We start from the raw sequence: 24,494 nt of genomic DNA on the forward strand, positions 1-24,494 counted from the left end.
TGACCTGATTCAATTATTCGTTTCACAACACTAAACGTAGGTGAAAGTGTTTTACCATAGAACACTTTTCAAACATTCGTCTCTAGCCAGCCCCGTAACAGATGTTTAATAGTTTTTTTTCCATTTTCAGATCATAACACACACTTTACACTAAGATGACAGGACAGTCATGGGATAGCGAAATGCACGTATAAAGATGGCAGTAGTATCACATACACAAGGTATAAAAGAGCAAACTTTGGCATGGTCAGATGAATCCCGATTTGCGTTGGTACGAGCTGTTGGTAGGATTAGAGTGTGGCACTGACCCGACGAAACCATGGAGCCAAGTTGTCAACAAGGCATTGTGCAAGCAGATTGTGGCTCAACAATGGTGTGGGTTGTATTTATGTGGATTGGGCTGGGTTCTCTGGTCCGACTGAGCCGATCTTTGATTATAAATTATTATTTTCGAATAGATGAATACCATTAGCAGCCGTTCATGGACTTAATGCTCCCAAACAACGATAGAGTTTTTATGGATGATAATGCACGACGTCACCGGGCCTCAGTTGTTCACGATTGGTCTGAAGAACATTCTGAACGATTCGAGCGAATGATCTGGTCATCCAGATCACTCGACCTGAATCCCACCGAACATTTATGGGGCGTAATCGAGAGGTCACTTCGTGTAGAAAATCCTGCATCGGCAACAAATTCACTATTCTTTGCGGCTGGTCCCGGCGGAGGTACGAGTCCTACCTCGGACGTGGGTGTGTGTGTTTCTCCTTAGGATACTTTAGGTTAAGTAGTGTGTAATCTTAGGGACTGATGACCTTAGCAGTTAAGTCCCATAAGATTTCACACACATTTGAACAAATTCGCTATTATGAACAGCTATAGGGGCAGCATGGCTAGGTATTTCTGCAGTAAACACCCAACGACTATTTGAATCCATGCCACGTCGATTTGCTGCCCTACGCCGGTCAAAAGAAGGTCCAACACCATATTATCCCATGAGCTTTTTACCTCCGTGTATGTATGATTCAGTCTTTTTTCAAAATGGTTCAAATGGCTCTGAGCATTATGGGACTTAACTGCTCGGGTCATCAGTCCCCTAGAACTTAGAACTACTTAAACCTAACTAACCTAAGGACATCACACACATCCATGCCCGTGGCAGGATTCTAATCTGCGACCGTAGCGGTCGCGCGGTTCCAGACTGTAGCGCCTAGAGACTTTTTTCAGAAATTATAAAAATTACTCCACAAAAGTGAGGTTTATCTATGTGAAAAACTGTTTCAAGGTACAATACGGTCATGTACCTAGGAAAAAGTATTCTGTTCAAATTTAAAATCGTTGCAACCGAGAAGACCATGCCAAGACTCTATTTAATAATCTATGTATTACATTATTACTCTACTACACACCAATAATCAGTAAGTGAAGTCAATTTAAGAACTATGACGAAAAACAAGTTAAAGTTAAATCTGTTTTGAAATAGAAGCTATTGCCAAGTAACACAAAGTTTCATTTTCAATACAGGTGAAATTGTTGACATCAAAGAAACTCAGTTCATTTCCAAATATCACGTGTTCCATGGTAAAAGCCTTTTCATGTCATGGAACAATATGGTGTACGACTGACTAAGTATGGCTTAATCGTCCGTATGTTACGTAACCAGTTATAAGAATATGCAGCATTTTAGTCACCATGAAACTCTGAAGGGTTAACAGTATCTTGCAAACAGCTTTAATATAGTACACAGAACTCAGATATATAGAATTTGTAATATTCAAAAACTCTGCACATAGCACAACCTCATGTCTCACAACAACGGAAACAATACAGAATGCCGGAAAATGCTTATTGCGGTCTTTAGTGCATTTTCCGTCATGTGATACCAAACCGATCACGAGATCGAAAAAATGACCCCACAGTAGTAAGCACGCATTTAAGCTCAGGAAAGACTGCCTGAACGCCTACTGAACACCTGCCAAAAACGAAATGCAACATATTTCTCCACAGGTAATTCCTCATGTGTCACGTGCATAATTTGTACGAGACAGCGTAAAAAGAATATTTCTCCAAAAAGGAACTAAAAATCATCCTCTCTTGTGACCTGTTACACTGAAACATTGCCAGTTACGGCTTACTGAAACACACCTGATAGGGCTTCCATTACGTTGGAATCTTTGTGAAACTAATTACTCCTGTTTCTCCATTTTCTCTAGCATACATTTCTGTGTGAAATGACTATGAATCAATAACTGAAAAGGGTTGAGAACAGTATGGGATATAATTCTATGGGTATTCGTAAGTAAGATAATACCGCTGGCAATCCTTACAAAATCCCTCATTCGCGAAGCTATTGTGCAATTATTACAAACCATTCTCTTTGTTTCAGACACAATCACATTTATAATTGGGACAGCAATCATTATCGCTTTCGGCCATACAGTAGCACTCCAGATTGTACGTGTCATAGGTCACATTTGGTAAGTAATTCGTTGTCAATTGTTTTCCACATGCCGTATATGATGTACAGAAACTGAAGATGGCAAGTGCACGGCCGAAACTGATAATATTTTTTAGCATATTGCTGATGTGTTTGTTACCAAAAATTAAAAGAATAGGATAGTATGTCAGTCTTCTCCAAAGACGGAATGTTATTTTTCCGAAAGAAACATTCGCCGTAGTTACTTTTGTAGTGTCACTGAATTGGCACAACAAATAGCTACTGATTGTAACGTTTACGTACATGCTTGACCCGCGCTGATTTTAACGTATTTCTTTCCGCAGCGATGTTCTTCTTTTGCACTTTATACAGTTAGTTTTCCTTCGGTATAACAGTAAATTTGTCATTGGGTGACGAAGTCAGTAACAAATGCGAGTTGACACAAAAACAAATGATAGTCCAAACTCACTTACTTCACAGTTTTAAAAAACTGCTTCACAACCATATATGACGTTTTCCCTAAACTGATATCTCCAAATGCGCTCAAGTTTGTCATTAATAATATTACATAATCTGAGGCACAAAAAGTATTGCATCTCACAGGCCAGCCTGTATAAACATAATTTGATTGTCAGTGTTTAGGACACTAAATTCTAAAACCTTTCATTTGCGATGCTCCAAACTGTAGAGGGACAAATTAATGGTTAAAATCTATAAATCGCTTACGCTAATTTTGATGTTTAAGATATTCAGTAAGGAAAGCATTGTAGAATTTCCAAACAGTTATCTGAGGCGAAAAGTTATTCAAGACGGCTGGCTCTGCAGCGATTTTGATCCAACTCTTCTCAAATAGGAGCACCTGTTTGCCACCTCGTGACTAAATTCGATATTCTTGTCACCTTTCAACTGAACAATGGAAATTGTAAAATTTGCTTGATTTTATGTTTATTAGTTTTTTCAGTTTGATACGCCACTAATAAAACAAAAAAACTGCTAAAAACTAATAACTTGGAAGTGAAGGCGATTAGCGAATTGCGACTGTAAATTAATGCACATGATGTTTGTATCAGATGGAAAAGTGCTGGTTGATGTTCATTATATTATCTAATATTAACAGACACAACTTTATTACAATGGACATATTTTTAAAAATTGATGAGTAAATAAATAGTAAAACGTTATCACTAACATACCTGCACCAAATGGCAGATTGTAGTCCTTCTTAGTAAGCGTGCCGTCATTCTCCAGAAATCTTTCTGGTCGGTAATTATTCGGATCACCCCACAGATTTTCATCCATATGTACGCTCCACAGACTCGTTATAACAGTGGTATTCTGGAAATCACAGAGAGAAAATATAATTACAGTATATTCTACAATTGTAATAACTAGACATTACTCCTGTACTGGAATTGTAAAATTACAATTATGTAGAATTTAATTAAATCTTAACAACTATCGTCAGCTTTTCACTGTAATTTAAAATTTAGAACATGTCAAAATATAATTCCCTTTAATGCTGAGGCAAGCCAGCACCTTCAACGTATCAAACTGTGAAGCTTTTATAGCAATGTCACGCCCATTTTTCCTATTGTATTGTTAGGAACATAACTTTTATATCTACCCGATGGTAACTTTCGTAATTACCTGACTTTACTTCAGCGTAGCTCAATGTAAGACGTATTCCTCTTTTTTCTGTTCTTATACTGTTTGTTTGTAAACTTCTAGTTTTTTTCGTGTCAAAACTCCCACATTACTGATATTTAAAGTATTCAAATATTCGTCTCCTAATGGTAAACGTTTGTTTGCATTTACAATGTCAGTTCTAGATTCAACTAGGAAATGACTTCAGCAAAAACGCCGAAATCGGTCATGGACTAAAATTAACAACTTTTTAACTAACCTGTTCAGTACGCAGTTGCGGAGCAGCAGCGTTCTCCAAAACACGGAGAAATTAATGAAAATTTCTTGTGCTTGAAATAATCTTCATTTTGTCATCATTGCTGATTATGTAAAAAAGTAAGAGTAAGATGATGACTACCCATAAACTTACGTTAGGTAGATGTCACATTTCATCTGTTAAGGTGGCAGAGGGCACACTAATCACTGAGAGAAGGAAATTTGCCTTCGAACAGTTCAGAGTTTCTTTAAATATTTTTATAGTGCAAGAGACGAGTTGGAAAAACTGCTTGTTAGTAGCAAAATTAATGACATTTCTCTATCAAGCGAAATGGATTGTATAAAGTCATTTCAAGTGTAAAGTAAGGAAATGTGCCTGGAGATGGTGTTCCAATAGAAATGCTTAAACTCGGTGGCTAAGTAATACAAAGAGAAGTTGCAAAATTCATAAAGGAAGTAATTATATCATCCCACGCCAAGACCATCATACAACAGGAGTGGCGTGTTGTCGGCAGAGAATACATGTTCTGGATTTCCTGCAGATACGATTCTACTGCGTTACGGATAGCAGATGCAATACAGACTGGTAGTGAAATGGACTGGCAACGGGAAACGTACTCCATAGAGGTAGTACCCAGCACAGTACGATTCTTGTGGGCAAAACGTTTAAACTGCACATATATTCACAGTAAATTCTGGGGTATGTGTACCAAACAGTTTCAACAACGCCCCACATGCGTGGATGATGCTGGTCGAGAAGGAAGTCCATCGACACCGACCACATACCAGCTACGACAACGTCCAGGCTAGGTGTGTACGTGTGGGTGCGGGGAGGTGGGAGGGGAGGGAGTGTGGCCTTCAACGACAGTGACATATCAGGTCATCTTTGTAACACCTAAGGCAATTTCCGCCACAGTATGCTCACGTTTCATATGCAACCGGTTGAGGGTGGGGGTTAAAAGGGGCGACATGAAAGCGTAAGTCAGGAGCGATTTCCATCAAATTTGTTATATATCTGATCCAGTTCTTGCATAAAAGTACTTTGGGTCTAAGATACCCATATTACGTCTAGGATAGTGATGGGGATGAGATGGGAGTTGTACGTAAAAATGTTCTAAAGTGATCTGTCGGCATTTATTTCCTGTATTTAGCTGACTTGAAATATTTAAAAAGTATAAAGTGCAATTGATCTCTTATATGTGTTTTCGGTGTGTCAAGGAGGTCGCAAAAATCAGTGTTGAAGCGAGTCAACAATTTTGTCAGCATGTTTCTGGACCTAAAATCATACCACATGGCTGAATACTACAGAGAAATTTAGCTTCATCTCACTACTCGTTTAGTGTAAAACAGCAGAGCTGCCGGCGTGTGCAGTGTACAGTTTACACGCTAACGTGACCGCCTAATAGCCACATCATGCAGCGCGGACAGCTGCGAGACGCTCAAGAAAAGAGTCAGCGAGGTTCTGGAAGCTACCGACAGAGGTGTGGAGTCATGCTGACTCCAGTGTCGTGGCCAGCTGTGTTAGGTTTCTCAGTTCAGGATCCGTTGGGATACAAAGACAAATCAGTAAAATTGCAATCATTCTGGTAAGTTTTTCGCTATGTTTATTTCCCTGATGAATTACTGATCTATGTATTCTGAATGTGTTTCTCAATAAACAAAATGTACATTATGTATTTAAATATTAGAATTTTGTTACATAAAGAGCACAACTAAAGTTAATTTGGAAAATGACTGAAGACCTCCATTCTTCAAATAAAATTTGAACATGAACAGGGAGCAAGGTCATGTTCTTTCTCTGACAGTATTAAGTAATGCCATACAGTAATTTAATGCAATACTAGCTTTAGTAAGAAAACAGCCTTTTGTTGTTTGTGAAAATTTACCAATAGGGACTTATTTTACAAATTCATGATATACAGAACGCATTCCACACGTACTCGGCAACCCGAGCGACCGTTTCTGGAGTACAAAGCTCACCGACCTACTCAGAGAGACTTTACAAGTCTTCAGTGTATGTCGTGGGTGCAGGAATCTACTGCCGATCTCGTCGCTGAACTAGCGAAGCCTCTGGTTCAGACCCTCCACTCAGCTCCAGACTAGAGGGTACCGGTCATTTGTCGGAAAGATGCTACAAATCATGTGCTGTGCAAAGACCTCACGAGAGAGGCCAGCAGCCTTTACCACTTTCGCAAATCTTCAGGAAGGGCTAAGAATCGTCTCACAACCCAGGCGACAGATGTATTTGGTCCGGAAAATATAAATGACTGCAGATTATGCTGCCAATGACTCCTCTAATGGCCACTTCAATCTGGCGGAGGATGCCTCCCAGGGTACATGTAAAAAAAGTTAAAATATATTTGCATGAAAAGCATTAAAAGTACATTGAAAATGGTAAAGGAACACACTAAGCAGATGCAGTACAAAACTAGTTCTGGACTGCCTCTCTTCAATACTTTCCTGTACCACTCATAATGTACTTTTAACACTTTTCATCCAACCATCTTGTATGTTTTTCTTCCCCCTTTTGCATGTAAACCACTATTTAAAATTGAGAACGGCCGGGCTAGTTTGTCCCACGTTGTTTTTTCCCGTCAAAAGATGGCAGTACTCTTGACAATCTAGTTTGCCAGTTTGCTCCCTCTTCCTGTACTCTACTCCGTGCTCTGCGGCCGCAGGCGACACACCGCCTCCTATACTCGTCCATCGCAGCGCTACGGGTCACAGCACAAAGAGTAAGTGTCCCGGTATTCATTGCATGTTTCTTTACAAAAGCATCGTCCGTTGTATTGTCTTGTGTCGTTTTCCTGTTGACTTAGGTTTTACCGCACCTAGCCCGACCGCTGTTTTGTAAAATGATTTATGGAACTTCTTTTATGTTTTCTCATTTATACTACTGCTTATAAAGCTTATTATTAGCTTCGGTCGCTTGTTTATTTTCAGTGTCACACCAGTCACACCTATGGGCATGAATGAGCTCGACAACGGCCGTTGTTTAAGCATTTGAAAATAAGAAGAACCTTACAACTGAAGCGGTATTTTCAACCTCTGCTAAAAAAAATTGCGATAATACAACATCTATCGTTTCATGTATATACTTACCAGCGTTCTAGAGATAGAAACTGTGCTTAGTAATCAAAACGTCCTCGTTATAGGGTTCGACCCCGCCATCATTAAAATTTTCAATAAAAATCATCAGCATTCGTTGCCGAAGACTTCCGGCATAAGACGTCACCCTTATTCTGCCAACAGTCTTGTCAAAGAGGGCGGAGGAGCGGACAGAGGTTTAGGGCACTCTCTTGCTCTTGGGTTGGGAAACTGGCCCTAAAGCCGAAAGAACTAGCAATGACCAACGGCATGAGGACGTAGAAGGCAATGGAAACCACTGCACTGAAGACACATAACATGTATCAATAGGATATGTGCCCTGTAGTTGAAAAAGTGTCATTATGATCTCTTCAAGGGCAAAAAATTCCGGACTAGCCCCCTTTCGCAACTCCGCAGTGGACTGGCAAGGGGGATATGACCATGAGAAAATAAGTGAAAAACCAACGAAAGGATAATGTTCCAAGAGTAGGGGCGTGGAGTGTCAGAAGTTCGAACGTGTAGTGAAGCTAGAGACTCTGAAAACGCCCAGTCCAGTTAGAGTGGGAGTCAGGGAAGTCAGAAGGATTTCTGGTCAGATGACACTAGGGTAATATCAACATAGGCGTAAAATGGTATAACAGAAGTAGGATACGTTATGAGTATGAAAGTAGGAAAGAGAGTGAGTTACTGTGAACAGTTGAGTGATAGGGTTCTTTTCATCAGAATCGACTGCAAACTAACACCGACAACAATAATTCAGGCGTACATGTCGACGTCGCAAGCAGAGGATGAAGAGATAGGGAAAGTATATACGGGTATTGAACGGGTAATTCAATACGTAAAGGAAGGTGAAAATCTAATAGTCATTGGGCTTTGAAACGCGGTTGTGAGGGAAGCAACAGAAAAAATGGTTTAAGGGACAATATGGGCTTGAGAGTAGGAACGACAGAGGAGAAAGGCTAATTGAGTTCTGCAATAAATTTCAGATGGAAATAGCGAATACTCTCTTTATGAATCACTAGAAAAGGCGGTATATTTTGATAAGGCAGGGAGATACAGGAAGATTTCGGTTAGATTACTTCATGGTCAGGCAGGGATTCCGAAATCAATTACTGGATTGTAAGGTGCACCCAGGGGTGGTTTAGACTCAGATCGCAATTTGGTGATGATGAAGAGTAGGTTGAAGTTTAAGAGACTTTTCAGGAAGAATCAATGCTCAAAGAAGTGGGATACGGAAGAACTCAGAAATGAATAGATTAGTTTGAAATTCACTGAAGCTACGGATGCTGTGATAATGAATAGCTCAGTAGGCAGTTCAGTTGAAGAGAAATCGACATCTTTAATAAGAGCAATCACAGAGGTCGGAGAGAAAAATCAGGACACGTTCATAGGAATAGTATTCGACAATGTAAAATGGTGCAAGACGACCGAAATTCTGAGAAAAATAAGAGTAAGCTATAGGTAAAGACGAGTAATATAAAATACGTACAGGAATCAAGAGGGAACAATAAGGTTGTAAGACCAAGGAAGAAGTGTTCGAATTAAGTAGGGTGTAAGGCAGGTTCAAATGGCTCTGAGCACTATGGGATTTAACATCTGAAGTCATCAGTCCCCTAGAACTTAGAACTACTTAAACCTAACTATCCTAAGGACATCACACACATCCATGCTCGAGGCAGGATTCGAACCTGCGACCGTAGCGGTCACGCAGTTCCAGACTGAAGGGCCTAGAACCGCTCGGCCTCACCGGCCGGCTGTAAGGCGTGAGTACAGTCTTGCGCCTCTACTGTCAGTCTACACATCGAAGAAGCAATGAGGGAAATAAAAGAAAGAGTTAAGAGTGAGATTAAAGTCTAGAGCGAAATGATATCAATGATACGATTCGCAGATGACAATGTTATTCTCAGTTAAAGTGAAGAAAAATTAGAGGATCTCTTGTATGGAATCAATAGTCTAATGAGTACACAATATGGACTGCGAGTAAATCGAAGAAAGACGAAAGTAATGATAGATACCAGATATGAGAACAGCGTGAAACTTAGCATCAGAATTGGGGCTGACGAGGCAGACAAGTTAAAGACTTCTACTACCTAGACAGTAAAACAACCCATGCCGGACGGAGCAAGGGGGGCATAAAAAGCAGGCCAGCACTGGCAAAAAGGGCATTCCTGGCCAAGAGAAGTCTGCTAGTGTCAAACATAGGACGTAACTTGAGGAAGAAATTTCTGTGAATGTACGTTTGGTGCACAGCATTGTATGGTAGTGACACATGGGCTATGGGAAAACCGAACATAAGAGAATCGAAGCATGTGCTACAGAAGAATGTTGAAAATTAGGTGGACTGATGAGGAGGTTCTCCGGAGAATCGGAGAGGAAAACAATGACAAGATTGAGGGGCAGGATGTTAGGACATCTGTTAAGACATGACGGAACAACTTCCATGGTACTAGAGGTAACTGTAGAGGGTAAAAGCTCTAAATGAAGACAGATATTGGAATATATACATCAACTAATTGAGAACATAGGTTGCCAAGTGGTACCTCTGAGATGAAGAGGTTGGCACAGGAGAGGAATTCGTGGTAGGCTGCATCCTACCAATCACAAGACTGATGACTCAAAAACATAAATAATAAATAAATAAAAATTAAAAAGACCTCTTTCTGAACGCAATATCACACTCGTTATAGAGATAGAGTCACATTTTGAAGCGGCGTATGTAGGGTGTGTATTGTATACAGTCACTGGGAATGTGAAATGAGTGAATAGTATAGCGCTAGCTCTATACATTATTAAGTAGCTTCTTTGTAAAACAGTACTGTACGCTGTGGATAAAGTGATTCAGGCAGCACTGTTTTAAACAGACTGTCATTGCATTCGGTACTGTGGAGGCTTCGATCTTCATTAGGCCATCCTAATACAGGTTTTTCGCGGTTTTCCTATACTACGTCAGACAAGTGGCAGGATGGTTCCTGTTACATGCAGGAACTTCGTAATTAGTTTTTTGATTGAGCAGTGTTCCTTGCAAAATTAAAGTTTCGCTTTAAAGAATATTCACAATAAAAGGACAGTTGTTTATTCAAATACTTATGAAGTCTGATTATTTATACACTCCTGGAAATTGAAATAAGAACACCGTGAATTCATTGTCCCAGGAAGGGGAAACTTTATTGACATATTCCTGGGGTCAGATACATCACATGATCACACTGACAGAACCACAGGCACAAATACACAGGCAACAGAGCATGCACAATGTCGGCACTAGTACAGTGTATATCCACCTTTCGCAGCAATGCAGGCTGCTATTCTCCCATGGAGACGATCGTAGAGATGCTGGATGTAGTCCTGTGGAACGGCTTGCCATGCCATTTCCACCTGGCGCCTCAGTTGGACCAGCGTTCGTGCTGGACGTGCAGACCGCGTGAGACGACGCTTCATCCAGTCCCAAACATGCTCAATGGGGGACAGATCCGGAGATCTTGCTGGCCAGGGTAGTTGACTTACACCTTCTAGAGCACGTTGGGTGGCACGGGATACATGCGGACGTGCATTGTCCTGTTGGAACAGCAAGTTCCCTTGCCGGTCTAGTAATGGTAGAACGATGGGTTCGATGACGGTTTGGATGTACCGTGCACTATTCAGTGTCCCCTCGACGATCACCAGTGGTGTACGGCCAGTGTAGGAGATCGCTCCCCACACCATGATGCCGGGTGTTGGCCCTGTGTGCCTCGGTCGTATGCAGTCCTGATTGTGGCGCTCACCTGCACGGCGCCAAACACGCATACGACCATGCGGTCCCCTACGGCACTGCGTAGGATCCTACGGTCTTGGCGTGCATCCGTGCGTCGCTGCGGTCCGGTCCCAGGTCGACGGGCACGTGCACCTTCCGCCGACCACTGGCGACAACATCGATGTACTGTGGAGACCTCACGCCCCACGTGTTGAGCAATTCGGCGGTACGTCCACCCGGCCTCCCGCATGCCCACTATACGCCCTCGCTCAAAGTCCGTCAACTGCACATACGGTTCACGTCCACGCTGTCGCGGCATGCTACCAGTGTTAAAGACTGCGATGGAGCTCCGTATGCCACGGCAAACTGGCTGACACTGACGGCGGCGGTGCACAAATGCTGCGCAGCTAGCGCCATTCGACGGCCAACACCGCGGTTCCTGGTGTGTCCGCTGTGCCGTGCGTGTGATCATTGCTTGTACAGCCCTCTCGCAGTGTCCGGAGCAAGTATGGTGGATCTGACACACCGGTGTCAATGTGTTCTTTTTTCCATTTCCAGGAGTGTAGATTCCTTTGCATCTATTTCTCTAATACCACACCTGATCGTGTATTGTCGACTTAGATAGCCTTTGCATATGAGGCTTGGTTCTGTTTTGTAATTAAATGCGAGGGTCGTTCAATGACTAACGCAACACATTTTTGCTGTGACAGTTTCGCTTGAAAAAATGTGGAATCTGTTGTGGTATATCGTGGAACGCTCCCTCTTCAGCTCCTATAGTTGGCGACGTTATTCGTAGCCTTCAAAATGACGTCTGAAAGAGGCGCGCTCCAGAGAGCTCTCACCGAGTTTCTTTTGGTGGAAAACCAGAGCGTCGCAGATATTCATAGGCTCTCGCGTAATGGCTACGAAGACCTGACAATGAACAAAATCGCGGTGAGTCGCAACGAGGTCGCGCAAACCTGTCGGGTCTCCCGCGTGTCAGCCGGCCGCACACCAGTTGTGACTTCTGCAATGTTAGAACGTGCGGACACTCTCATTCGAGTTGATCGACGGATCACAAAGAAACACCTCACTACTCTGCTGGACGTTGGTATTGGTGATACACTCGTCCACCTGTTGCGGTACACAAAGGTGCATGCTCACTGAGTTCCTCGCCGCCCAACAGAAGACCATAAAGAGTAATGGAGGAGCATCTGTGCGGAATTGCTTCCGCGTTACAAGGCTGATAGCCACAGTTTTTTGTCGAACAACGCCACAGATGATGAAAAATGGGTTCGTAACTTCGAAACGGGAATAAAAAGGCAATCTATCGAGAGGCGCCACGTCACCTCTCCTCCGACGGAAATGTTCAAAGCCGCATCCTCAGCCGGTTAAGTCACGGTGACAGTTTTCTGGGATTCTGAAGGGGTTGTTCTGTTTTATGTCCCTCCTCATGGTGCAACGATTAACTGTGAAATGTATTGTGCTACACCTCGTCGCCACAATAATGCAAATGAACTTCTCCTTGTCTGCGGTCTGAGGCGCCTTGCGGCTCCCCCGTCGGAGGTTCGAGTACTCTCTCGGACATGGGTGTCTGTGTTGATCTTAGCGTAAGTTAGTTTAAGTTAAATGAAGTAGTGTGTAAGCCTAGGGAAAGATGACCTCAGCAGTTTGGTTCCATAGGAACTTACTAAAAATTTAAAAAGTAACTTCTCGTTTTTCATAACATTACAAGGCCTCACTCAAGTCTTCGCACCAAAGAGGAGCTTACAAAACGTCATTGGACTGCTCGTCCTCAGCCACCCTGCAGCCCGGATCTCTCACCTTTCGACGTCCATCTATTTGGCCAAATGAAGGATGCACTCCGCGGGAGGAAGTACATGAATGACTGGGAGGTAACTGATGCAGCAAGACGTTGACTCCAACATCGACCAACTAACTGACAGCATGAGGATGGAGTTACGGCGTCGCATTGAACGGAGATTATATTGAAAAATACTGTTTTCTCCAAATGAGCAGGAAATAATATGGTCTACTGGAAACCTGAATAAAACCAACCTGCTTGCAGAAAAAAAAGTGTTGAATCCCTTACTGAATTTCCCACGTAGTCTTAGCATATTGCCGGCCGTTGTGGCCGAGCGGCTCTAGGCGCATCAGTCCGGAACCACGCTGCTGCTACGGTCGCAGGTTCGAATCCTGCCTTGGGCATGGATGTGTGTGATGTCCTCAGGTTAGTTAGGTTTAAGTAGTTCTAAGTCTAGGTGACTGATGAGCTCAGATGTTAAGTCCCGTAGTGCTTAGAGCCATTTGAACCACATTAGCAGATTCTTGATTGTTTTATTTCTGTGGATCATTTAAGCTTCTGTCGGCCGCGATAGCTGAATGGTCAGCGTGACGGACTGCCGTCCTAAGGGGCCTGGGTTCGATTCCCGGCTGGGTCGGGGATTTTCTCCGTTCAGGGACTGGGTGTTGTGTTGTCTTTATCCTCATTTCATCCCCATCCGGCGCGCAGGTCGCCCAATGTGGCGTCGAATGTAATAAGACCTGCACCAAGCCGGCCCGACCTGCCCCGTAAGAATCCTCCCGGCCAATGACGCCAAACGCTCATTTCATTTCCACTTAAGCTTCTTGTAGCTAACTTGATTTGTTGACGTAAAGTGGACATAATGTGCTGTTCCAGTCACTTCTGTACCTAAGGTCCATCACCGTTCCCTTTGGAGCCCTACGTAATTCGGTGCTCTCCGATACACACGATCGAACAGTAGAGGAGTGGTACTCAAGCGTCAACTTTAGGTTACAATATCTCCGGATGTAATTAACATTTTACAATGCAACAAACGGCACAGATTACGTATTTGTTTATATGTTCAGATGTGCTAACAAAACTAACGGGGTTCCATTTAAAAAAACGTAGGTTTGTGTTAAAAAACATACTTCCGTACATTTTTTTATGGTTTGTATTAACCAATTACACTAGCCCCTCTCCTCACGTTCGGTCTGTTGAATCGATTCGTCAGTATTTGAAGTGGTTTACGAAATATACCCAGCGGTAACGTTAGGTGACTCGCCCTGTATAATGAGGTAAAAAGGTATTACAGTTTTCTTTAATAACAATCCCTCTTGCTCACAGGTACAGTCAACAAAGCATCTGGCTCGTGTTCATTTATTAGATTTGTAATTCTGGTTTCTATGTGCAATTATAGTATTTCGCCGGCCGGGGTGGCCGAGCGGTTCTAGGCGCTACAGTCTGGAACCGCGCGACCGCTACGGTCGCAGGTTCGAATCCTGCCTCGGGCATGGATGTGTGTGATGTCCTTAGGTTAGTTAGGTTTAAGTAGTTCTAAGTTCTTGGGGACTGATGACCTTAGAAGTTAAGCCCCATAGTGCTCAGAGCCATTTGAACCATTTTTAATAGTATTTCTGGTTTTTCAATTAGTTCATTGTAAAAGGTGTTTAAAATATTTTGTCGTATTGAGAAAGAACCGAGCCAGATACATGTACGTTGAGTCACACTACCACACACAGAACAGTTACACTTGTGCTTTGTTGTTTCGTAGCTTTTATAGTTGCAGGGAACTTAATTAATCAATTGTGTTAATGGAAATTCCTTGTCATTCTTTATTTTTATTTTATGCAGTCAGATTGTGTGCTAGTAATAGTCAGGGCCAACCGGTTAGGAGACTTCGTAACCGGTCACACAGCTAGTAAAATTATTGCATTTATTCATTAATATTAGTCTTTTCTTTTTAATTAAGCCCCCTTGCAAGGTCATTCCAGGATATAAATTCTTACAGGGGAGGAAGTGAATCATACGTGCACCAAGAGACGTACACATTCCGATGGTAACGTTATTGCGCTACGATGAGATTGATCTGTGGTTCCTGTGACTCTATTGTTGTTTTGCGACTGTTTGCTGATTGTTTACTAACTGTCGAACATCAAAATTTTACAAAGAAGTTGTACTTTTTACCTAATTTGAATCGTGCACTGCTAACTGAAGAACGATAATGATGATTTCAACTTGATATCATGGTCCACAAAATTTTCCCTAGTATGTCAGCACCTTTGCACATATCTGGACTGGTGTTGAGGCAAGGAGCACACGAACTATCCTAAAATCCAGTACTAAGTTCCCCATTCCCGTACGGTGCATTGACCGACCTATATCATGCCCAATTATAGCTCTTCAGCGCCTCAGTAGTGGGCAGAGATAACTAATCACAATATTCTGGATGAAATATTATGCATTTTATAAGCAGTTGTAGATAAAATGCTATAACTCACCGCGGGAATAAAGTATCCTTTCAACGTAGTGTCCTGCGTCGCTCTATGAGGAATTGAGATTGGCGTGAGAGTGCAAAGCCTAAGCGACTCTCGTATGCTGGCCTCAAAATACGGCGTCCTGTGGAGGAAACAACATTAAAAATTAAGTATTTCTATATACGTTACATAACAGTACCTAGAAAATCATAGGTCATGGTTACAGAACCTAGTGATAGTTAAGTTGTTTTTATAATGTAGATTATAAACGTGTAAATTTGACTGGCAAATAATTTATATATATATATATATATATATATATATATATATATATATATATATATATATCGCTCTGGTCTTCTACATTCCTCGCGGCGTACTCGGTTACCGTTAAATTTCGAACTGTGTGGGGACAGGATCATTGAATTCACTCGTGCAAGACACATTTGCAGTATAATTAAATCCATCTTTAGTGATCGTAATTAGTAAGAACAGTACAGTGAAGATTCCGGTAACATCAGTTGATTTCTTGTACGCGAAAGGGCGTAAACAAGTAAGTTGTTATGTTGCAAATATGTCTCCTGGATTCTCCCCCAAGGCGAACATATCCACAGAGCCATCAGTCGACGAACCACTGACAGAAGGCGAAGAGTGCTGACGCAGCTCTGGAGAATCAAAGTCACATGACAGATCAAATCAGTAACACTCTGGTGAACTCTACTCTTTGATCGCCTGTCCGATATTTGTAAACCTTCAGCAATAGCATGAGAGAAAACGCTGCAGGAGACCTCAAATAAAGTACAATATTTTCCTCAATGAGGTGTTGTGGTGCGATGGAATCGTGTATCGGATACATTCAGACATTTAGTCAAGTGTCGACAGGGGGTACGTGGTTTCTACGACATCAGCAGCCAGTCATATTACTGCTGCATTACCCGATACCACTATCACGCCAAGCGACAGAGGACTGTGCAGTTGTATGCAACGTAGAAACGTCTCAGGACTTTCACCAAACGTACAGCAGGACTACATTCAAAACCAAACCAGTCCTACAGATTTCTCCATTTCCTTTCTTTCTTTTTTGTGTAAAAGCTAGCTATAATAATAAATCATTAGCATGTTCACTAACATTAGCTGTATGCATGATCATTCAGTAGCGATGCCTCCAGCAGGGAAACCAAGGATAGGTTTTCGTAGGCTGGGACATAGCTGTGTGTTGATAATAAGAGTAGTAGGTATTATGCCGCATCTAAGAATTGCACAACCAGTCCAGTGCAAGACTTGATATACCGGGTGAAAACTGAATAAATCACGGAATAATGTAGATAGAGAGGTACAAATTAACACACATGCTTGGAATGACATGGGATTTTATTAGAACAAAAAAAATGCAAAAGTTCACAAAATTTCCGAGAGATGGCGCTTCATCTGATCAGAATAGCAATAATTAGCATAACAAAGTAAGACAAAGCAAAGATGATGTTCTTTACAGGAAATGTTCAATATGCCCACCATCATTCCTCAACAATAGCTGCAGTCGAGGAATAATGTTGTGAAAAGCACTGTAAAGCATGTCCGAAGTTATGGTGAGGCATTGGCGTCGGATGTTGTCTTTCAGCATCCCTACAGATGTCGGTCGATCACGATACATTTGCAACTACAGGTAGCCCCAAAGCCAATAATCGCACGGACTGAGGTCTAGGGACCTGGGAGGCCAAGCATGACGAAAGTGGCGGCTGAGCACACGATCATCTCCAAATGACGCGCATCTGTCGGACATTTTGTGAACTTTGTTTTTTTTTATTCTAATAAAACCCCATGTCATTCCAAGCATGTGTGTCAATTTTTACCTCTCTATCTACATTATCCCGTGGTTTATTAAGTTTTCAGATTTATACTTACTTTTTGATCACTTGGTAGTTCAGAGGCATCAAGATCCGGCTGCTATGGTTTGGTACCCCTCCCCGTTCCTCAGACTATCTTCCATAATTTTTACTTAAACTGTTGTTTTTGGTTACACGAGCAGCCGGACGATCCATTGTCGCCACAAATTAAGACCCCATTGGGCGTTCAGGTGAAATGATTCTCTTAGACAGACGATTAACTATTGATGAAGTGACACATCGTCTGCAAATTAATCACGGTTCTGCCTACGAAATCATCCACAGCAGACTTGGGTTTCATAAAGTTTGTGCAAGATGGGTCCCAAAAGAACTCATACAGTTGCATAAAGAAACGCGCTTGGACATCTGCAACGTACATTTCTATCGCTATTGTAACGAAAGGGACAAGTTCTTATACATGATCATTACCGGTGACGAAACATGGATCCATCATTACGAGCCGGAGAGTAGCGGCAGAGTATGGAATGGAAACATCAAAATTCGCCATGCAAGAAAAAGTTCAAGACCCAACCACCCGCAAGAAAAATGATGCTTACCGTTTTTTGGGACGCACAAGGTCAGGAACATTATGGGGAAAGGGGCACAACAATAAACAGCGTACGTTACAGTGGATTGCTTACTTCCAGGCTAAAGCCCGAAATTCGAAGCAAACGCCGATGATTGCTGTCAAAAGGTGTTGCACGACAATGCCCGTCCATATACTGCTGCCCACACTGCTGAAACGCTCCAGAAACTCAAATTTAGAGCACTGGATCATCCTCCATATAGTCCCGATCTTGCCCCTCCTGACTATTACTTGTTTGGTCCACTCAAACAGGCATTATGGGGCCGTCGATTTGCCTCGGACGAAGCATTAAAAGAAGCGGTGCATTCCTGGCTCGCAGCTCAGCCGAGAACCTTCTTTTGTGAGGGCATCAGGAAGCTTGTACAACAATGGACCAAGTGCGTTGAAACGCAAGGAGACTATATGGAAAAATGATGTTCTTGTAAGTTTCCTATTTCATTACAATAAAATTTTGTAACTAGTTTGCGGATAATAATTGACTTACCCTCGTAATTCAGTTTCCAACTAGAATTGGTTAGCTTTATTGTCAAACAAACTGCCGTCTAAAAAATAGTGATGCACACAGAAGGGGAGCAGAAAATGAACATCACCTGTTGAGAGAGTATGTCAGTCGAATCAAATTTACGAAGAACCTGGCACTATGAGCTCCGGCGTGGATGCAGTCACTGATTCGGTTTGGAAGGTTGTCCAAGCTGTCGCACCCGTTCCAAGGCTAAGCTGACAAACAGCTGTTGTAAGTGGTGCTTTTCATTATGCATACCGGCACTGAGACGAAGGCGCCAGAGCCTTTCCCACGAACGTTCTAGCGGGGACTGGTGTCGGAATCTCACTGCTAATGGAGCACCCCACGTCTGTGTACCAGCACTGTGCTGTTGAAAAACAGCGCTACGATCCTGTCGCATAACAGATAAGATATAAGGATACAAGATGTCCGTCACGTACCATTGTGCTGTCAGTTACCCTCAGTCATTACCTGAAGCCATACCCGACGGCTCCCCACACCATGAAGCAAAGAGTTTAAAACCGCTGTACCTCTATAAAACACTGCTGGCTGAACTGGACCCCTTCCCGCTAAAGATGGTCATCCGTGACAGTGCAGCACCATGATTCATGACTGAACACAGAGTGACGACATTCATCAGCATTCCATCCTTGTCGGATCCGGCACCACTCCAGAAACAGCCGTTTGTATTATGATCTTGACGATGGCCTGCTTAAGGGATGATAATCCCCTAATTCGAAGTCTGCTGCTAGTCTCTGACCAACGCTGCGAGATGACACGGTTTGTTAAAAGTAACCAAATATTTGTTCTCAGATGGCAGGTGCACGTGTGAAGGGGATACGACGTGTTTGTTGCACAACAGGGCGATCTTCCCTTTTGGCGGTCAGATGTGGCCCGCCGCCTTGACAATTATGACCTCACATTCCTATGCAGTTCAGCACTGAACCATTGTCACATCCAAACGCCCCACATATCTGAATATTGCACGATTCGACCGTCCAGTCACTGGAGACCCACAACTAGGCCACATTCAAATTCTGGAGGCTGCTCATAATGTTGTTTCAAACGAGTACGTGGCATCTCCGAGTCCTTCACAGTGATGACTCAACAGCTGTCGCTGATAGCGTCTCTTACATTCTCTAACAAGGCCTGGTGACGACACTATACATGAACAACACCAATGCAGGCTGGTGCCACGGTGTGAACCTGTATGATGTTACTTTTCCATCCGACAATGGTGCCTCACTTTTTTGTCAGGCAACGTAAGACAAATCAGAATCAGATAAGACAGGCCACCCAAAACATATCTGGATAGAATAAACAAATCATTCCATTTGATATGCCTACAAAGTGTTACACCTAGGTATTTGTATGAGCTGGTCGATTCCAACTGTGACACTTTTATATTACAGTCATAGGATACTACGGTTTTTCGTTTCGTGAAGGGCACAATTTTACATTTCTGAACATTTAAATCAAGTTGACAATCTTTGCGCCACTTTGAAATCTTATCAATATCTGCCGGAATATTTATGCAGCTTCTTTAAGACAGTACCGCTTTATAGAGAACTGCATGTCCCTCAGAATTCTGTGGTTACTATTAATATTGTCCGTAAGGTCATTAATACTCAGCATGAACAACAAGGGTCCCAACATACTTCCATTATGAAATTAACGTCTACATTTGACGATGGCTCTCCACTCCTATAAGACAGAAGTGATTTCTGGCGTTCCCCAAGGTAGTGTTATAAGCCGTTTGCTGTTTCTTATCTATACAGACGATTTGAGAGACAATCTGAGCAGCCGTCTTAGGCTGTTTCCAGATGACGCTGACATTTATCGATCAGTAAAGTCATCAAGTCGGTCGCAGTAGCCGAGCGGTTCTAGGCGCTTCAGTCTGTGACCGCGCTTCCGCTACGGTCGCAGGTTCGAATCCTTCCTCGGGCATGGATGTATGTGATGTCCTTATGTTAGATAGTTTTAAGTAGTTCTAAGTTCTAGGGGACTGATGACCTCAGATGTTAAATCCCATAGTGTCAGAGCCATTTTTTGCAAGTCATCAAAAGACCAAAACAAATTGCAAAACGATTTATAGAAGTTTAATAATTTTCTTATAATGTGGGGCCACAGTCATAATATATTTCTTTAAAGTCAGTACCGCCATTAGACTGTTTTTTTTTTATTTGCAGTGTTACATTTACACGATCATGATTTCGGCTTAAAATGCCATTATCAAGTGTTTTAATGTTATACAGTGCCTAAGATGGCACACTGTCGTATTTAAAAGTCAAGATGGTATACTCACTGATAAAACATAGCAGTAGGATTTTACCAGAAATATTAACCCTTAGACAATGTGTCTAATAGTGTATTTTAAATACGACAGTATGCCATCTTAGGCACTGTATAACATTAAAACACTTCATAATGGCATTTTAAGCCGAAATCATGATCGTGTAAATGCAACAAGGCAAACAAAAAAAAACAACAGTCTAATGGCGGTACTGACTTTAAAGATTTATAGAAGATATGTATGGTGCGAAAATTGGCAGTTGACCCTAAATAACGAAAAGGAATCCATTACAATTCGGTTACACAATAAATCAGTCAAATCTCAAGTCAGTAAATTCAACTAAATACCAAGGAATTACAATTGCGAACAACTTAAATTGGAAAAAACACATAGATAATGTGGGGAAGACTAACCAAAGATTGCGTTTTATTGGTAGGACACTTACAAAACGTAACAGGTCTACTAAGGAGACTGCTTACACTACGCTTGTCCGTCCTCTTTTAGAGTACTCCTGCGTCGTGTGGGATCCTTACCAGACAGGATTGACGGAGTACATCGATAAAGTTCAAAGTAGGGCAGCCCGTTTTGTATTATCGCGAAATAGGGCAGAGAGTGACACTGACAAGATACATTATTTGGTATGGACATCATTAAAACAAAGGCGTTTTTTGTTGCGGAGCGATATTTTCACGAAATTCCAGTCACATACTTCCTCCTTTGAATGCGAAAATATTTTGTTGACGCCGAGCTACATAGGAAGACGAGATCACCATGAAAAATAGGGAAAATCAGAGAAAGATATAGGTGTTCTTTCTTTCAGCGAGCTATACGAGACTGGAATAATAGAGAATTGAGAAGGTGGTTCTATGAATCATGTGCCAGACACTTAAATATGATTTGCAGTGTATCCATGTAAATATAGATGTAGATGTATCATCTGCGCTTTCTTACAAGTATTGGTCACTGTTTTTTGTCACAGGGATTTATGACTGAGTGCAGTTAGAACAGGGGCTAAAGCAGCGGCAAACTTGGTGCAGAATCTGGTAGGGATTCCATCGGGCCATGGTTCTTTGTCCATTTTGAATTATTTCAACTCTTTCTCAACACCACTAACTCTGACACTTATTTCAGGATCTTTCTTTGTAAAGGAACATTTGAAAACGAAGTTAAGCATTTCAGCTTCTGTTTTACTACCCTCAGTGTCAGTTCCTATCTCAATCGCACGTGACTGGACTAACTCTTGTGCCACTGACAGCCTTTACACAGTACCAGAATTTCTTTGGGTTTTGTGAAAGATAATTTGACAGCATTCTGCTATGGTTCATTGAAGGTTTTCGAATCCCTCTCTTGATAGCCAAACACATTCAGCATCTCTCTGTGTGTAGCACTATGATTTGTTCAAAAATGTTCAAATGTGTGTGAAATCTTATGGGACTTAATTACTAAGGTCATCATCCCCTAAGCTTACACACTACTTAACCTAAATTATCCTAAGGACAAACACACACACCCATGCCCGAGGGAGGACTCGAACCTTCGCCGGGATCAGTCGCACAGTCCATGACTGCAGCGCCCAAGACCGCTCAGCTAATCCCGCGCGCCTGTGATTTGTTTTAGACCTATTCTGCTGTAATAGCTGTTTCTTTAGAAATTTCTTTACGGTGACTGTTTACCCCGGAGGGTTCCTCCCATTATGAACTGTCCTACTGGGTACATATCCATTGAGCTCATGGTCAACTACTCTTTCAAACTTAAGCCATAGATCCTCCATGTGCTCCTGTACTGTGTGGTGAGTTTCAAGTTCCTCATTAACATATGAGTCTACTGCTTTTGGTTCATTGGTTGATTCGGGGGAGGGGACCAAACACCAAGGTCATCGGTCTCATCGGATTGGGGAAGCACGGGGAAGGAAGTCGGCCGTGCCCCTTTTTCAGGGATCATCCCGGCATTTGCCTGAAGTAATTTAGGGAAATCACGGAAAACTTAAATCAGGATGGCCGGATGTAGGTTTGAACCGTAGTCCTCCAGAATCCAAGTTCAATGTGCTAACCACTGCACCCTCTCGTTCGGTCTACCGCTTTTCCTATCTAGTTTACTGAACACAGATATCTTTCTACATGTTTTAGCTGCCATCTGTAGTTTGGTAATCCTTGTTGTCACAACCGCGCGATGGTCACTGATGTCAATTTTAACGTGAGGTCAGGTCTATTTGTTGCCATTCGAATATCTAATATATTTCCATCATGACCGGAGTTTCGAACCAGCTGTTCTAGGTAGTTTCACAGGATCTCTTGTCACGCACACCACTAACAAAACTGTAATTTTCCCAATTGATTGATGGATGATTTAAGTCTGGCCGCGCGGAGTGGCCGCGCGGTTTGAGACGCCGTACAACGGATTGCGCGGCCCCTCCTGCCGGAGGTTCGAGTCCTCCCTCGGGCATGGGTGTGTGTGTTGTTCCTAGCACATGTTAGTTTAAGTAGTGTGTAGGTCTAGGGTCCGATGACCTCAGTAGTTTGGTCCCTTAGGTATTCACACACATCTGAATATTTTTAAGTCTCCACCGAAGATGATAGTATTATTGGGGAACTTACGTAAAAGTGAACTGAGGTTTTCTCTAAAATTTTCGGTTACAGATGAGTCTGGTGGGCGATAGAAGGATCTGATTACCATTTCATGGCCGTACCCACCCAAACAATCTTACATGCAACTTCAATTTCTATCTCGATAGATCTGAGTTTTCTTTTACTCCAAGAAATACACCACATCCATTTCCAGCTAGCCTATACTACCCATATACACATAAATTTTTCGCAAAAATTTCACTAGTACTAAATTCATGTTTCAACCAGCTTTCTGTACCTAGCATTTTGCGAGTTTCACTACCTTTTAGGAGTGTTTCAAACTCTGACACTTTGTTGCAGATGTGTCGGCAGTTAACTACTTGAATTGTAATACTCTCACCTGTGGGAGGCAGTCATTTTGCATCTTATACTTGTGTATTCTACAGATGTCGTTATCTGTAGTGGATGGACAATCGACTATCCTAAACCTGCTACCTGGGTAGCAGCCTGTGACGTATAGGCACACTTCACCCATTTACCAGTTTAGGTGGACCCACAACTTTCAACCCTATGGCGCAAGTCCAGGAAGTCACAGCCTAGCTTGTCACAAAAAGACTCGAAGTTTCTGGTTCAGCCCATCCTTTCTACTTAGAATCGGGGGGCCACGATCGGTTTCGATAAAAATGCTGCAAACTACGAGTTCAGTTGAAACTCTGCGTAAGGCTGGTCCTCTCAACCTTCTCTGCTAATCGCTCAAATGATCCATGTATGACGTCAGAGCCCAGCCGACCGGCATTGTTTGTTCCAACTTGTGCTACAATTTGCATTTGGCTACACCCTGTTACCTCTGCCGGAACAGTTTCTGAGACATGCGCATTGAGTGCACCTGGTGTTCTTCCCTGCTCTATCTGCCATTTCCCTAACGGGTACCATAATTCGTCACATATTTAAACTGCCGATGTTTACCAGACTCCTACCGTTTTGTGCTTGCCTCCTCTTGACACAGGATAAAACAGGTTTCTTCAACAGGTGAAATGGGTTCCATAGACTCTCTTTCAATTTCAAAGAAAAACAGCATCTCGAACTTGTTGGTTAGTGCGATCATCAGTCTGAGTCCATCCTTGTTCCTGCCCCCATCACATATAAAAAAGTCTTTAAGACATTCTCATACCGGTATGTAGATCAAAAGTTTGCCCAGTCAAGCCGCTGGGTTGCCAAGCAGGAAAGTTAGAAGCAATGTTAGCGTTTTACATCCACCAATGTGGAGATTATTA

The 24,494-nt window shown here is 42.4% G+C and overlaps 1 protein-coding gene across 1 annotated transcript in view; it reads right to left on the reverse strand.

The window, feature by feature from the left end:
- LOC124616434 (probable cytochrome P450 304a1) overlaps positions 1–24,494 on the reverse strand; it is a 101,146-nt gene that overhangs the window by 16,684 nt on the left and 59,968 nt on the right. Inside the window, exons 7-8 of the mRNA XM_047144741.1 lie at positions 15,417–15,534; positions 3,631–3,772 (exon numbers count right to left, since the gene is read on the reverse strand). Coding sequence (XP_047000697.1) covers positions 3,631–3,772; positions 15,417–15,534 — 260 coding nt within the window. The remainder of the gene's footprint in view (positions 1–3,630; positions 3,773–15,416; positions 15,535–24,494) is intronic.

The sequence above is a fragment of the Schistocerca americana genome, chromosome 5 (assembly GCF_021461395.2).
Source record: "Schistocerca americana isolate TAMUIC-IGC-003095 chromosome 5, iqSchAmer2.1, whole genome shotgun sequence".
Lineage (NCBI taxonomy): Eukaryota > Metazoa > Arthropoda > Insecta > Orthoptera > Acrididae > Schistocerca > Schistocerca americana.